The sequence below is a fragment of the Trichoderma camerunense genome (assembly GCF_050948025.1).
Source record: "Trichoderma camerunense strain CBS 138272 chromosome Unknown V8C40scaffold_6, whole genome shotgun sequence".
Classification (NCBI taxonomy): Eukaryota; Fungi; Ascomycota; class Sordariomycetes; order Hypocreales; family Hypocreaceae; genus Trichoderma; species Trichoderma camerunense.
In genome coordinates, this window is record NW_028145364.1 from 1,236,933 (window position 1) to 1,252,689 (window position 15,757).

Here is a 15,757-nt window from a genome sequence, read left to right on the forward strand (position 1 = left end):
GGTTTGCCCACTTCCGAATTCACCAGGGCAGCCGAGCCCTAACCGAACGTGGGTGCAGGGTACGTACCTAACTTTTCGCGCCATCTGATTCGCCCGATGCACACACCACCAAAATTTCCCTTCCACGCCGACCAAGCCCACCTTTAACCTCTTGAAAAATCACATCTCGACAATCCGCAATACTAACCGCAGTCCCGCCCAGCACCGGAATTTTCGACTGCAAATAGCCCAAGATGTCTGACGGTGGTGAAATCGAGATCGAGAACTCTGTCGTTACCGACGCCCTCCCCAAGGATATTGTCAAGGAGGTTGGCAACGTCAAGCTGTTCAACAAGTGGGACTACGATGTCGAGGTCCGCGACATCTCTCTGACGTACGTTCGAAATCGCGAGATTGGACAAGATTGAATTTTTTTCGCCAAAACATTGGAGGAAGTTCTTTTGTGCTGATGGATTGATCAAATAGCGACTACATTTCCCTGCGAAACCCCGTCTACGTCACCCACTCTGCTGGCCGATATGCCGTCAAGCGATTCCGCAAGGCCAACTGCCCTATCATTGAGCGGTTGACCAACTCGCTCATGATGCACGGCCGCAACAACGGCAAGAAGCTGATGGCTGTCCGCATCGTCGCTCACGCCTTCGAGATCGTACGTATTTTGACGCGACCCTGAGAGAGAGAGAGAGATTGGAGGAATACGTCTTTGCCAAAGGCAGACGAAAGACAATTCAAAATTCTTGCTAACACCAATTCCTCACTTCAGATTCACCTCATGACCGACCAGAACCCCATCCAGGTTGCCGTTGACGCCATTGTCAACTGCGGTCCCCGTGAAGACTCTACCCGAATTGGCTCTGCCGGTACCGTCCGTCGTCAGGCCGTCGATGTCTCCCCCCTGAGGAGAGTCAACCAGGCCATTGCCCTGCTCACCACCGGTGCCCGCGAGGCTGCTTTCCGCAACGTCAAGTCCATTGCTGAGTGCTTGGCTGAGGAGCTAATCAACGCCGCCAAGGGCAGCAGCAACTCATACGCTATCAAGAAGAAGGACGAGTTGGAGCGTGTCGCCAAGAGCAACCGATAAAGGTTGTGCGGTGGGTTACCTGGCTGGATGGAGTGTGGCTTTTGGCGCGGATCAGGCATTTTTCAGAATTGCATTTTGCGTTCGGGTCTGGGAACGCGGACATGGATTTATCTCAGGTGGCTCCTAGAGTCTGAATAAAAAGCTGGGCTCAAAAAGGGGCTGTTATGAATCATGCCTTTTGTGTCTCTAATTTACCATATTTTTCTTATTTGTGATTATAAGAGAGAGACCAAAACAAAAGTGCAACATGGAGCGTCAAATAAGAGAAAAAAAAGTTATTACTTCGTTACGTGCCAGGCTTCTGTTAATCTTGAACTACACTCTCTGTCCCAATGCCATAGGTGATGTTCTTGATGAAGACCATGTGCGATTCTACTTGTTTCCTTCAACCATTCGGTTGCTGGCCGTGGTGCTTAGATCTGGATATCCTTTTGGCCAATGTCTAGACGCAGAAACATTCCAACGTGGGGAATGCCTTCTTCATACCACCTCCCCATGCCCTCGTCAATTTCAAACCCCCATTTCGCCCATGCCTTGGCAACTTGCTCCTGTGCGTGGACGCAAACGAGACCTCCCCATTGCGGCGCCTGAGCCTCTGTTGACGCTCCTAACTGCTCAAGCCCCAGCTCTCTGATACTGGGGTCAAAGAAGGACGGGTTGGCCTTGATCCAGTCGAGTGCACTCTTGACAAGCTGACCTGCAAAGCGGTAACCTCGATAGTCCTTTACAACTGCCAATCTTCCCAGCTTAATGTACGGTTCCTTGCCGTCATGGAATGTCGTCGGTCGATCTTGAACAAATGGCCTAGATGACGGGCCATCGTTGGTGCTTGCATCATCCTCTTCGCCTTTCAAAACTCCGTTCCAGTAATCTCCGCCGGGCTTTGGATGAGGATCATGTGGGAAGGGAACCATGCGAACAGTTCCCACAGGAGTGCTTCGAGTAGAACTCTTGCGTGGCCGCACGACGTTTCCTTCCTCATTTCGAATCTCGGGCACCTCTGTCTTGTTGACGCTGACGTAAATGACCCAATGGCAGGATCGTGCGTCATCAACATCGAACTCGTTTTCCTGGGGAACACCTTGTTCCTTCACGAAGACTTCCTCGCGAACCTCCATGGCATCGAGGAACGTCCGAGGGATTGTTGAGGGAAGCGTGTCTCGAGGAACGCCAAGCTGGAAGCCATCGAGCTTGCTAGGCTCGAGAAGGCTGACGAAAGGGGTTCCCATGATTGCTTCCTTTCCGTGGATGACGAGAGGCGGTTTGATGTTCTCAATTGTTTGGTGGGGCGAAGACTATATATGCGGCATGGGCCTTTATTGTGTATAGTAGGCTTTTGCAGCTGGTAACACACCGTCTTTGAATGGAGAAGAAAAAAAATCATAGAGAAGAAATACAGGTGGCCAAGTCTTTATGAAGTTGCGGGTCTATGTAGAGGAAACTTTTCGCCATTCATGGCGTGCGAAATGCACGTGGCCTTTGTATTATTTTGAGTCATACTGCAAGCCGAACATCAAACATCCGTTTGTATGAGTGAATGCTGCTGCGAGTGGCAGTTCTGGGCATTAAGTTAGAATAGGGCGCATTCCCGCTGCACAGGGCGCAGAGACATGAATGGATGGATGTCCAGTGCCGCTAGCTGCATTGAGATAATGCACCTTTCCATTCTAACATGCTGCATTCTTGTCAAATAGTTGTATTCTATCTTATAAAGTCATTGAAGCTACAAGAGCTCAAAATTCACCTCTACAGCTCATCCCACTTCATATATCACTTCAGGTAGGAATTGATGTGGCAACCCTTCTCTAACAGAGTTTATGCAGTCAGAAGGATTGATGTGGGTAGCACCAAATGTGGGTGTGACTCCGTACAGAATACTACAGTGCACGGCATATATTATGGATGCTCGATATTGTATGAACAAACACATCGAGTTGATCCGAATTGGATTTAGCATCAAACTCTCACTGTTTTTATAAATACTAAACATTGGGGAAATCGAGACTGTCTATCGGAAAGCAGACTCATAGACCCTGGTATTGGTTGCCCACCTTTTACACAGCCCAACCTCAGTTGGAAGACAGCATGTCAGAGCAACTCGATGGAATATGGGACATAGGCACAGAGCTTCTATATTCTGTTGGGGTATATCCTGATGAATGGTTTCCCAATCCAATTCATAGACAACAGTGATTACATGATGTGTTGGTGCCCGTGCTTGGTTCAATCTACCGGTAGCATCGCTATTAGATTCCCTAAGTCTAAGCATGCCATCCGCTCCAATATAGGTTGGTATGCATCAATATCTACTAAATGTCCTTGACAATCTATTCTCGCCTGGCTATTCTATCAGTACTGACGCTATTTACAGTACAATTGTGTATTTTTACTTTGATTCACGAGCCAGGCTCTTCAACTGTGCTTTGAGATTTCGAAGCCATATTGACGACTATACATATCGCCCGTAAGAAAGTGTGCAGGCATATATAGAAAAAACCTGCATAAGATACGCAGGTAGGCAGGACGTTTGAGACACAGATAAACAACGTCAAAGTATCAATGACACCTCTTATGACTAGAAATCAATATCCCATGCGTTCATAGACTCAGGCTCGTCTACCATGGCATTGCTATTGTTAGAGTCTCGGGTAGCATGGCTGCCAAATATGAAACAAGAAACATTTCTCAGCAGACGGTCTGAGCACACCCGGCTCGATCAATTACACGTACTCCGTACTGTAGTATGTACCTGTACTCCGTAATGGCGCATTGTACATAATCGATAAGCGACGGGTTTGATTGCCAACATGGGTCAGGGGTAACAGATCAAGAGATCTACGGAGCACGGAGTGGCCTCGAGTATTACGGGTACAGAAGGGGAGACTCGAATTCCCGGCAAGGTGGCTCGATGGAGATGAAACCCCCAAAACATCCAGGAGATCGGCCTGATGGATGAGAACAATTGAAGTTGGCAGATGGGTATGATACGGGCACTAACAACCACGTGTGATGGGCGTCAAAGCTCCATGATGGATTTGTACCTGATTGGTTTACCATGGGAAGCTGTTCAAATTCATCTCCTGTGAGCCATAAGCAGTATATGTAACTACATGAACTCGTAGGCTTGTTACAGCAGCTGGCAGAAGCAATTACCTATCAAATAGGTAGATATACATACATGGATCCATCTAGAGCGAGACAGAGAGATTGAGCCCACTGATGCCGTTGTGACATCGCCTCCCTGCGTCGTGCAGCGCCGGCGTGTGATGGCGAGACACTTTGCCTAAAAATACAGGGCACTGCCTATTTGGTCCGACTCGTCGCACAGGCCACCTCATTGCACCGCTTTGGGACAGGAGGCGACAAGCGGTTCGCTCAAGGTTGGGCTGCAGCAGTGCGTTCATCGTGGTGAGTGGTTACATGCGCGTCCTGTCCAGGTGGATGAAGCAGGTACAAAACCGTCCCCTGGCAGCTAACCCCTGCCGGCGGCCTTTAGAGGCTTCGACTCCCTCTCCACTGGCCGCGACCCCGTACAAGCTCCCCCCGTACAGGGAGCCCACCGCTGATTCCTAGCGGCCAGTGCAGCGGGGCTGCAGCACTAAAACGCCCGACGGTTGGTACCGGGTATTATAGCGTGCGGCCTGTTGAGGAGAGACCAGACTTTGATGCTGCTGATTTCAGAGACACGATATCGCGGGCCAGAAATTTCCCCTCGTTGCATCTGTCATGTAATTTTTTTTTTTCTTGTTTGAGATTTTGTGTCACAGTTTCTTTTTTTTGGGCGAGCCTTGGGAAGCACCGTGCATCTTGGCATTGCAATAGACAACTCGGCATGTTGATCAGCTTTGGGCGGATGCTTTAATTGCGCTATCGGATCGCTATCTCTTCCCGCCGGTGTGCATAATTTGGTCGTGTTTGCTCAGGGGTTCTCGAACGGCCAGCCGTCAGCCAACCGGCGTTTTGCAAACGATCTTCACACATCGTAAGTCTTGCAGAAAAAAAAAACTCTATCGATTTTGAATTCTTTTCTTCTGCTTGAGTTCGCGCCCGCTAGCCAGAGAACCTTGTCAGCGACTAAGAAATAACAGCCTAGGCGTCACGATATATCTGCACCACCGCGTTCGAGGTTGGAGCTTGATGCGTTCGCAACTTCCATCCATCAGCGCATTACTTCGTCAAGCCTTGCCAATCAGCAAGCCGCTGCCTACGACGAGATAATAGTCGCTTTTGCCTGGCCCAATCGAACAGTTTTCTTGCCAGAGGCCGACATCCTGAGCTTCAATGCCCTGGCAGCCTCTCCCCCGGATCGCCTTCGCCGTCGCGACCTACCCTTTCACAGCCGCGAGCCCGGCCGATCTCCCGCTCGAAATTGGCGATGAGCTCTACATAATCGAAGAGACGCCAGACGGCAACTGGCTGCGCGGCTACCTCGTGGCGCCCCCCAGTTTGCTGGCTGGTCTGACATCGGTCAAGGGACAGACGTTGGAAGCTCGCGTCTTTAGTGGCATCTTCCCGAGAAGCTGTGTAGAGGTTCGAGAGCTGCTTGGCGAAACGGACGAAAGACACGATGAAGATTTTGCGAGCGACAGCGGCATTGACGATCGCCCGGGTAGCGATTCTGCCAAAAGTGGCATAGAGTCAAAAGGCCAGGACAGGACGACGACGGATTCGAATCAGTGGAAGAAGACTTTGCGAGATCTCACGGGCGACGCGGTCAAGAACCTCTCAGTCCCGGTTCGCAGAGACCCCAATGTGCCTCGACCCCCAGCACCTGTTCCGATGCTCAAGATTGGAGATGAGACGCCGACCTCGGTAGATGAACCTCTAGTTGACGAAATCGCGTCGTGCTTGCGAGAGTGGCACTCCAAATATCTGCATGAGCTGCTTCTCTCGCGACAGTATGCAAAGCTCGAAAAATTATCACAACTCGTAAACTCTTTGAACCTCCACCGTCAGCAGTTTCTCTACAATGTTCTTACAGCGCACGAATACGAGCGACTGCGGGAGAAGACGGTCTGGGATCTCGTCACGGTCAACAAACTTTGTGGTGGTGAGGTGGTCGTGCGTGATCCGGCAGCGCGCGGTAGAGTTCTCACGGCGGATGACTCTGTTGTCGATGTCACCAAGCTCCAATCGGTTATGAGCTTACTGGATGAGCCTCCCCAAACCACTGTCGAGCTGGCGAGTTTAAATCACATCTTGCTAGACGTCAAGGGCTTTGCTGGAAGCTCCACCGAGGAGACAACAATTGTGGCTTACCTTGTCAGCAAACCGCAATATGCAAAGGGATCCAACCTCTCCGAGTGTTTCAGCATTGAGATCCCCGCCGGCGGCTCAATCAGCGGTCTTGCTCAAAACGCGAGCACCAAAACTCTCTTCACAGATCTCTCTGCCCATGACATTGGAGATGCGCCGTCCGCCGACTCCGAGCTGTACCTTGTTGTGAAGGTGTTGGGATCACAGCACATCTTTATCCCCCAACCATTATCTCGGTCCGGCACCGACAGCAGCTTTACGAGAGAAAACGTAAAAACACCGCCAGCAAGCTCAGGAAAGGCTTCTAGGAGAAGCATGATGTGGGGGAGCAAAAGTTCACGAACCGCCTTTTCTCGAGGGAACGCAGTGACCAAAATGGATTCTGTTTCCGAGTCGCAGGAGGGGAGACCTTCTACTACTCGCCTGGATAGCCAAGACGGGAGCAGCCATCCACCAAGCACTGCCGGATCCAAAAGTACTTCGGCGGCAAGTCTTCATGAAACAGGACAGATTGTTGAGCGTACCGTTGGCGTTGGAGTTTTGAAGCTCAACTCCATCATGAAGCAGACAGAAGAGGTTGAACAGGTAGTCAACATCTGGTCGCCGTCGCTTGGCTACTCCCAGACTGACAGGGAAGCTGCCGAAGAGTTTGACCCCTTGATTCGGGAGCTGATTACTAGCACCTCCGGTCAATATGAAAAGTCGAGGAGCGGCGAGCGACTACAGGTCTCTCTTAGGAAATTCCATCATCCGGATGCAGATGGGCTGATCAAGGCTACGCCTACCATCTTGTCTGGTGTATCAAAGACGAGTAGAATCGGGTTTGCTGCCGCACCAACGAAGTCAAGATCAGATATATATCTCACGCTCAACATTGCCGCCTTGGCAAAGCAACATCTCATTTCAAGATTCGCGGGTAGCGCAATTAACCTACCCAGCACAGTCAGCGGAGCGAACTTGCAACTTACGCTGGAGATCCGCCAGTCCTCCGGTGAACGATTCGAGAGATGCATCTTCACATCTTCCAATACCGAGGCTCTAACCACGTTCAAATCTTGTGCTGTGGAAAGGGGCGAGGCTTGGAACCAGACGCTCCGCTTGTCGCTGCAACCAAGCGACGTAATGAACGCTCACGTGGTCATGTTCTTGTCGGATATGCCTAACCCGCCATTTGCTGTTGCTCATATGCCTCTGTGGGAGGGCCAAGCCTTTATTCGCGACGGACCCCATGGACTCTTGCTCTATAAAATAGACGAGTTCACCTCCACTGCGCAGGCAGGCCCCTCGGGCAAAGGCGGATATCTCTCCACCCCCTGGGCACCACGAGGTAAAGATGGGTCAGTCGAGGTCACTGGGCCGCTTGCCGTGATGCTGGTTGATACCTATCTCTGCAGCACAAAGTTTTCTCAGGACAGAGTTATCCTCGGGCTTCTCAAATGGAAAGATTTGCCAAAGGACGAAATCCCCGCCATTCTGAGACAAATTATGTTTGTCTCAGAGATTGAGGTCGTGAAGCTCCTCAGCGACGTGCTTGATGGGCTCTTTGGAATTCTTGTGGAGCACTCTGGGAATGATGAATACGAAGACTTAGTGTTTACGGCTATGGTTAGGGTGCTTGGAATCGTACACGATCGACGATTCAATCTTGGTCCCTTGGTTGACAATTACGTGGAAACCCAGTTCAACTATCCCTTTGCTACCCCTTGTCTGATACGATCTTTCACCCGGCTACTCAAACGTCCCACGGAACCCGAGACAGCTCGCAAATTGCGGGCGACTTTCAAAGTCGTGAGACACATATTGAAATTCATCACGCAATCCCGAGGGCAGCAAAAGGTAAAGGAAGCGGGAATAGGGATCAAGTCCTCTACTCAGGGATTCACTAGGAGCCTTCGAAGCATTTTCAAAGCTCTTGATGCGATGATGCGAAACTCGGCACCGGCACTCGTTGGCAGCCAGACGTTGGCGGTGCAGCATTTCCACACTTGGTTGCCAGAGCTGACGGGTCTCTTGACGACAGAAGAGATCCTGCACATTGCCATTGATTTCATGGACTCGTGCAAGGAGGTGAAGGGCAAGCTTATCATTTACAAGCTGTGCCTTATCATCAACTATTCTAAGCTGGACATATTTGCTCATCCGGAGCAGAAGTCTGCCCTAAGTGCCAACACTGTGCGATGGATCTCTCCTCACTGGGGTCATACCGAAGAGGTTAATGATCAGTGGCGAGAGCAGATTCGACTGTGTTGTTCTATCCTCTCCAGCCAGATTGACCATCTGGGTCCGGAAATCCCTGATCATATCCCTAATATTGTCGACTCTTATTTAGCCATTCTCGCCTCCCCACAGAAACCCAGAAACAAGCTCTCTCTTTTGTTTCCTTCATCATATCCCTTCCCTACTAAGCCAATAGCTGAAGAAATATCCTTTGACGAATCCCTGGCCGAATTGTCCGCGGTTCTTTCTGCCCTGGCAAACTCTCCCTCAGGCATGCAGCTCGAGTTAGCTTCTGAAGACGACTTGGCAACCCTTCTGGAGAATATACTCAAAGTGCAAATGAGCATTTTGACCGGCGAAGCGTTTCCAAATGGGTGGCTAAGTGTGCTAATTTATCATCACAAGTCGACGATGAGAATCTTGCAGTACCTGGCTAGTATTCTTCTGGAATCTTGTCTACCCGATCCTGATGAGGCAGAATCATTCAACACCGAGCTCTGGAAGTTGTTCTTCACAACGCTGCTGAAACTTGTGGGAAGCTCCTCACTTGCTCTGGAGACGTTCCCCGAGCAGAAGAGAAGAGCAGTGTGGAAGATTGCCGGCGATGTGCGGGAACACGGAGCTGATCTTTTGCGAAGAATGTGGGAAGCTATCGGCTGGGAAACCACGTCAGAAGAGCATGATAAATATGGACTCAGCAATATCGGCGGATACCAAGTACAATACGTCCCAACTCTGGTTGGCCCTATTGTAGAGCTCTGTTTGAGTGTCCATGAAGGTCTCCGCAGAATGGCGGTTGAGGTTCTACAGACTATGATTGTGAGCGAGTGGACTTTGAGTGAGGACCTGTCTGTGATTCAGACAGAACTCATTGATTCATTGGACACTTACTTCAAATCGAATCCCCTCACAGAAAGCATCCTCCAAAAACTCTTCGTCTCAGAGCTGCTTGAACGATTCCGACCCCTTTCAGAGGTTGCGGAAGAACCTCTCTACGCAGCTGTGCGTGAGCTTGTTGGTACTTTGGACGAGTTCCTCGATTTACTAGTTGCTGTGCACAGTGGTGGTGATGGTAGCGGTGAAGCATCTAACATCATAAACCGACTCCGACTCATGGAGTTCCTGCGCGACATGCAGAAGGAGGATATCTTTATTCGCTATGTCCATCAGCTGGCGAAGTTGCAGGCCGAGTCTAGGAATCACACAGAGGCTGGTCTGGCGCTCCGCCTCCATGCGGACCTCTATGAATGGGACCCGATTGGGCATGTTCCGGCGTTGACTGATCCACAGTTTCCAGCGCAGTCTCCATTTGAGCGTAAAGAGAGGATCTATTTCGAGATGATCAAGCATTTCGAGGACGGAGAATCGTGGAGCAACGCCCTGACTGCGTACAAGGAGCTCCAGGTTCAGTACGAAACCAATGTGTACGATTTTGCCAAGCTCGCCAGAACTGGGAGAGCAATCGCAACGATATACGAGAGCATTTCAAAGAGTGAAAAGGTTACGCCAAAGTACTACAGAGTGGCCTTCAAGGGACTTGGATTTCCTACTTCCGTGCGAGACAAGGAGTTTGTCTATGAAGGGTCTCCATCTGAACGCGCTTCGGCCTTTACAGACCGCATGCAAGAGCAATACCCATCGGCTCAGATCATCACTGGCGGTGACGTTGATGAGATGGAAGGCCAGTTTTTGGTCGTTTCGGCTCTTACGCCACACCGAGACCTCTCGCATCAAGTATACCAAAGAGTTCGGGTGCCGCATATAGTCCGGGACTTTTTACTGTCTTCCCATCCTCAAGTCTTCTCCGTGACCACCAAGAGGAACACTTCTGGACCAGTGCAGGAACATTGTGCTGAGAAATTAGTCTTCACGACGGCGGAGCCTTTCCCTACCCTTCTACGCCGGAGCGAGATTCTCGAAGTTCGCGAAGTCAGGCTCAATGCCCAGGAGACCGCCTTGGAACGCATTTCTAGGAAGACGCAGGAGATGACTCTACTGGAACGCCGATTAGCTGACGGCGATGAATTGGTTGCTCAACAGCTAATCGAAGCTGTCAACATTTCTGTTAGTCCAGCATCTGAGAATAGCGTTGTGCAGTACCGCAAACTGCTCCCCGAACCATCGAGCGGAGAAGAGGGATCGGATGGCGACGATGACGAGGAAGAGGATGACGAGGTTGAACTTGATCCTCAGGAAACCGCAATTAAGATGACTCTGGTAGATCATGCTATGATGCTCAAGAGATGCTTGACCCTCTTTTCTCGGAGCAAGAATGGGGCCATTTCCCAGAGATATTCGGAGCTCCAAGGCTGTAAGTAAAACCCTTTACTTTTACATGTGTATGATTTGCGTTGCAAAAGATAGACAACTGACACCAAGTTAGATTTTGAGGCAACCTTTGCACCAGAGATTGCTCTATTCGCGCCCCGGCAGCCAGTCCTACAGCCAGTCTCAACACCGTCCCCTACTTGGAGAGGGTCAACACCCGGTGGCGAGAAGGGCCCACAGTGGACGAGCATTGCTGTTCCGGTGAATGGAGTGAAGGCTGAGGAGGCGACTGTCATTCGACAGATCACGCCTCGGCAGCGCGGTGCGCGCCTGAGTTTCTTGGGAGGCCGAAAGAAAGAGCTAGACGGCAGCGAGGCTACTGATCAGGCCAACGGTAATCCAGGTGAGATGAAGGCACATGCACGGGGCCTCAGCAAGGACAACGCTCCCCATAACCTGTCCCAAACTCAGGGCATGGATAATGCCCATCAAGACACTCATAGAGAGAAGCGAGGCGGCTCAGTCGGCAGGGTGAGCTTGGATGCGCTCACCAAAGACCGACCGTCGATGGATGAGCCTGAGACAAAGAATAAAAAGAGCGTGAGGAAGAGGTTCAGCTTGCTTAAGCTTGGCATGAAGCATCACAAAGCTGGAACTGCAATGGGAAGCCTAGATGAGGAACAGTAAACCACGGGGTTCCTTCACTGGATATTTATCATACATATTACTCGCACATACCCACACATCAAAACATACACGGATTGCCGCCAACAACATGACGGTAACGACGGAGCTACATGAGTGAGCTCGACGAATGCTGGAGGGCAGCGCCCATGCGACCAGCTTTCAATATCTCGCTTTTCATCTAGAAGACAAGCAAACAAACGCAACATACAAACACGAATAAAACATACACAAAGGCGGGTGGCAACCGTGACGGAATACATACAAGGGCTGTGCAGGATCTCTCTCTCTCTATATCTCTTTTTTCCGCGACTGTTTATATCATCCCGGGGAGGGTAAAAGTACTCGGCTCGGGATATCGTCGATACCTCTCATCGTTGGCCACATACTTGCTTGCTTTCTTTTTGCTTTGTTTTTTCAAACTTCAAAAAAGAAGGCATCTGGATTTTCGCCGCACTCTCTCACTGTCTGGCTGTATACACATACATCTATCTCTTTGATTCCGTCCTTGTCTTTTTCCTATATACCTCTTTCTATTTCATGGCCGGGTTGTTCTGGATACCACTTTGGCCACACTGCGCATAGGCCGCCGCTTTTCCTTTCGTCAAAAATATCGTGTTTCTTTCTTTTTTTATTTCTCGCTGTCTGTTTTTTTCTGTCCTCTCATATATCTCGGCACTGTTTCTTTTTTTATTGCGAGAGCTTGGCTGCATTGATGAAGTGGCTTTGCTTGTTTTCTACATGTCCTTTGTGTGTTACTAGTTTCCTTTTTCTTTTCTCTTACTTTTGATGATATCTTGTCTGTATGTTGCTGTCGATAAATTCGCTCGTCTTTTTCTCTGTTACGTGTTTGTATCCGGTGAGAAGAGGGGCATATAAATGTTTTCCGCGAAAAAAGTGTAGACACTTCGCGTGTATTAAAATATAATTTCATCCTTTGTATCAGATTCAATTTGATATCTGCTAGAGTGCGTTACGACCGTGACCTTAATCCTGCCTACCTAGGGTAATTCTATATACAGATGGTTCGCTAATATCATCCCGAGTTGACCTTTTACACCAAATAAATAGCACGTGAGAGAAAGCAAAAGAACAAAAAAGAAAAAACAGCCTCATCTAGGCCACTTAGACGTATTCGCAAGTGACCGTATCGTACCGCTGATCTACATGTCATGGTTAGCCAGCTATGTAAAGAGAGCAAGAAAGGAGAACCACATACTGTTGTATAAGAGCGTATACGTGGTCGAGGCGGAGAGATAGACTGCCTCGATCTTGCAGCTGAGTTCATAGTACATCTGCCCGTCTTTTCCTTGGCGACGGTTGAGCAGATGCTCGGGGATGTGGCTTACGTCGGCCTCAACGTGGGCCAGGACTTGCACATTGGCGTTCCTATCAATGGGGGCTTCTTCGGACGACTGGTCGCAGTAGATGGTCATCCGCATCTTACGGATACGGCCGTGTGCCACAAGGCCTGTCCAGACAAAGGACGTGATGTAAGGTTCGTTCTCGGAGACGGCATCGCCCTTTTGCGTTTGCGTTAGCTCGCATCACTGAAGGAGGAATAGGGGAATAACATACCTTGCGGATGAACCACTCCATGGCATTTACCTTGTAATAGCCTTCCATGCCACTCCAGCTCTTCTTGTCTGAAATATGGCCGTGAACACGTTCGTCGTATTTGGTCCGCCACTCCGTGCCGTAGTGCTTTCTTGCCTTGCGGTTCTGTACCTTGACCATGGTGAGAGTATCGGGTGCGCTGTTGGCAAGTCCCTTCATGACGGCGCCCTGTACGACGGCTTGCCAGGCATTTGGAGGCTGCATGATCTGGATGGACTTGTCGACTGCGTTTCTGAGGCGCTCCTTCAGATAGTTGGAGGCACCGAAGCCACCGACAAGGAGTACGGCGCGGATTGGCACATTGCTGACGGTGATCTGGTCCTTGACAAGCTTGATGACTTCTAAGACGACGGGTTCGAATATCGTATTCAAATCAGAAGCCTTGAGAGCATATCGCCCACGAGTGATTCCAAGGGCCTTGTTGTTGGATAGGCCACCGACTGGGATTGTATATGTCTCATCGGGCTGAGCGGCAAGGGTAAACTGACGCTTAACTTTCTTTTCGAATACCTCCATGGCCTCAGCGAGGACCTCCTCGTCAAAGCCTTCTTCCTTGCCTAGCTTTGCCTTGAGAAACTTGGCAAAGCGCATGTTGAGGAAGGTTGAGCCACACAGGGCACCAGAGCCAGGAGCAGCCTCTTGGACCTGGAGAATGGGCTTCAGGCCAGTGATGGTGTAGGAAATGAGATCGACAGTGCCGCCACCTGCATCGACGACGACAACGGTGTCGCCAATCTTGAGGCCGTGGGGATCCAATCCATGCAGCGCATAGATGGCTGCGGCTTCGGGTTCGGAGACGAGATGGATGAGAGTTTTGGACGAGCCAGGCGCCAATGGCAGGGACTGAACGGCCCTCTGGCATGCTCTCTTGGTCTTGTCCTTGGCGAGATCGCTCCAAATAGCTGGTACGGTGATGATGAATTCCAGAGGAGTGCTTTTGACGACGCTCTCACCAAGCTTCTCGCGCAGAGTATAAAGGAGATGCTCGGTAAGGGCAGTCAGATAATCAGTGACAAGCTTATCAGCATCTCTGCCTCCGCGAGCACCATCACTGGCAACGGCCTGACCAATGTTTTTCAAGGATGGATCCAAGTCGCTATTGGCATAATGTCAGCTCACTGCTCATACGAACGAACAGAAGTGGATTTGAGAATGGTGATGGTGACGACTTACAGCTTGAACCACTCAATAACCTCTTCTTGAGGAGCGGTAATTGGGATGGAAAACCCCCATTGAACTTCGTCCTTGGCATAGCGAAGCTTGGTAGGCACCTTGTCCGAAGACTCACCCTCGCGGGTCGTCTTGTTGATGGGCCAAGTGGTGATTGCCGTCCGCCTGTCTGGCCGCTGGGTCTCTGCCCACGCGACACCAGAGTAGGTGGTGCCAAAATCAATTCCCACGATGATCTTGCGATCAGTGATGGAGAGCTTATCAAAATCCATGTTGAGAGCGCTAGACAGGGAATGGATGAGTGGGTGGAGAAGAAGTAGAAGAAGTAGAAAGGAATAGGCCCTGAGGAGGATGTGGACGAAGAGGAGAGTTCAAAGAAGGAGCCTGGCTTGCGGTTGTCTATATCTATATGTGCCCTGTTAGGCCGAGCTAGTAGGCGATTGGAGAGCCAAGGCGTTTGCCAACGACAAATGGCAGAAGATAAACGGCCAAGGACTCACTCGTAGGCTTCGTGGCACACAAGGAACAAAGAATGCAGCATATAAGTGAATTGGAGGAAACAGAAGGAATACGTTCCCTGGACAGGCTTCTTCAGAGGTGCAGCTGACCACTTGTCGCAGCCGCGGAGAGTCACAAAGAGGCAATGATTGTATGTCGATGCATGCCAGAGTTAAGCGCTCAACTGCTTCACCTCAGCAATATATGATGCAGGTTGATAGATAGCAAACGGCAGCCCACGCCCAAACACCTACAGAAGCCCGAGCGCGTGCTGCCTTGAGCCTCCAGACGGCATTTCAGCTGGGTGGGGCTGATGCCTGGCAGGTCTCGTCATTGTAGCCGGTCGGTAGCAGTACTTGGACTCTGCAGGGCGTCGACACATGTACCAATACCAATACAGTTGAGCAGAAAGTGAGGCGGAAATCTGCCTTGTTTCGAAGCACAGAGTTTGGTGGTGAGGGGAAGATACCAGACGATGGATTCGAGGGAGATGGGGGGCGTGCTTCTAGAAGAGCGGGGGGGTTACAGTGGTCGCTGGCGGTCGGATGGCGCCGCCCAGCATGCACGTTCACTGGACGAGCGCTGCAGGGCTTCCGGAGTAGCGCCTGCAGCGGCTGGCGTGGAGGGATTTAGTGGATTGAGCTTGAGCTCTAACTGGAGCTTGAGCTCTCAACTACCTTCTGGGTACTTGGACTACTCATGCTCCATAAATCCCGTCAATATTGGCCGTTTAAGATCAGTCGATGGGCATAACGACTGCTTTGGGACACCGCTGAGTCGTATGGATGGGGGCTGCAAAGTGGACTGAAGACATGATGGACGCGGTGATGGAGCTGGAAGTTGTCTGGCTGATGGTAGCAAGTCTTTTACGGCTGAAATACGAAACATTGAGCACATTTGCTGCGTCTCGGAGACTGACAGCGTGAACTTGATAAGGCCCTGTGGCGCAATGTGGCTGGTACAGTG

The 15,757-nt window shown here is 50.6% G+C and overlaps 4 protein-coding genes across 4 annotated transcripts; 2 read left to right on the plus strand and 2 right to left on the minus strand.

Moving 5' to 3' along the window:
* The first annotated feature begins 137 nt into the window (after positions 1–137).
* V8C40DRAFT_241323 (40S ribosomal protein uS7) lies at positions 138–1,412 on the plus strand. Its single transcript, XM_083215000.1, has 3 exons — positions 138–373; positions 466–649; positions 764–1,412. The coding sequence occupies exons 1-3, from the start codon at positions 234–236 to the stop codon at positions 1,079–1,081; spliced, it is 642 nt and encodes a 213-aa protein (XP_083075000.1). The 5' UTR covers positions 138–233; the 3' UTR covers positions 1,082–1,412.
* V8C40DRAFT_241325 (acyl-CoA N-acyltransferase) lies at positions 1,310–2,825 on the minus strand. Its single transcript, XM_083215001.1, has one exon. It carries the CDS (start codon positions 2,308–2,310, stop codon positions 1,495–1,497), a length of 816 nt encoding a protein of 271 aa, XP_083075001.1. The 5' UTR covers positions 2,311–2,825; the 3' UTR covers positions 1,310–1,494.
* Positions 2,826–5,206: 2,381 nt separating this feature from the next.
* V8C40DRAFT_193071 (guanine nucleotide exchange factor DCK1) lies at positions 5,207–11,516 on the plus strand. Its single transcript, XM_083211872.1, has 2 exons — positions 5,207–10,865; positions 10,938–11,516. The coding sequence occupies exons 1-2, from the start codon at positions 5,363–5,365 to the stop codon at positions 11,507–11,509; spliced, it is 6,075 nt and encodes a 2,024-aa protein (XP_083075002.1). The 5' UTR covers positions 5,207–5,362; the 3' UTR covers positions 11,510–11,516.
* Positions 11,517–12,378: 862 nt separating this feature from the next.
* V8C40DRAFT_241331 (Hsp70 family protein) lies at positions 12,379–15,001 on the minus strand. The gene is made up of 4 exons (XM_083215002.1): positions 14,297–15,001; positions 13,085–14,219; positions 12,726–13,029; positions 12,379–12,669 (listed from the first exon to the last, which is right to left on the minus strand). The coding sequence occupies exons 1-4, from the start codon at positions 14,563–14,565 to the stop codon at positions 12,632–12,634; spliced, it is 1,746 nt and encodes a 581-aa protein (XP_083075003.1). The 5' UTR covers positions 14,566–15,001; the 3' UTR covers positions 12,379–12,631.
* Positions 15,002–15,757: the final 756 nt, after the last annotated feature.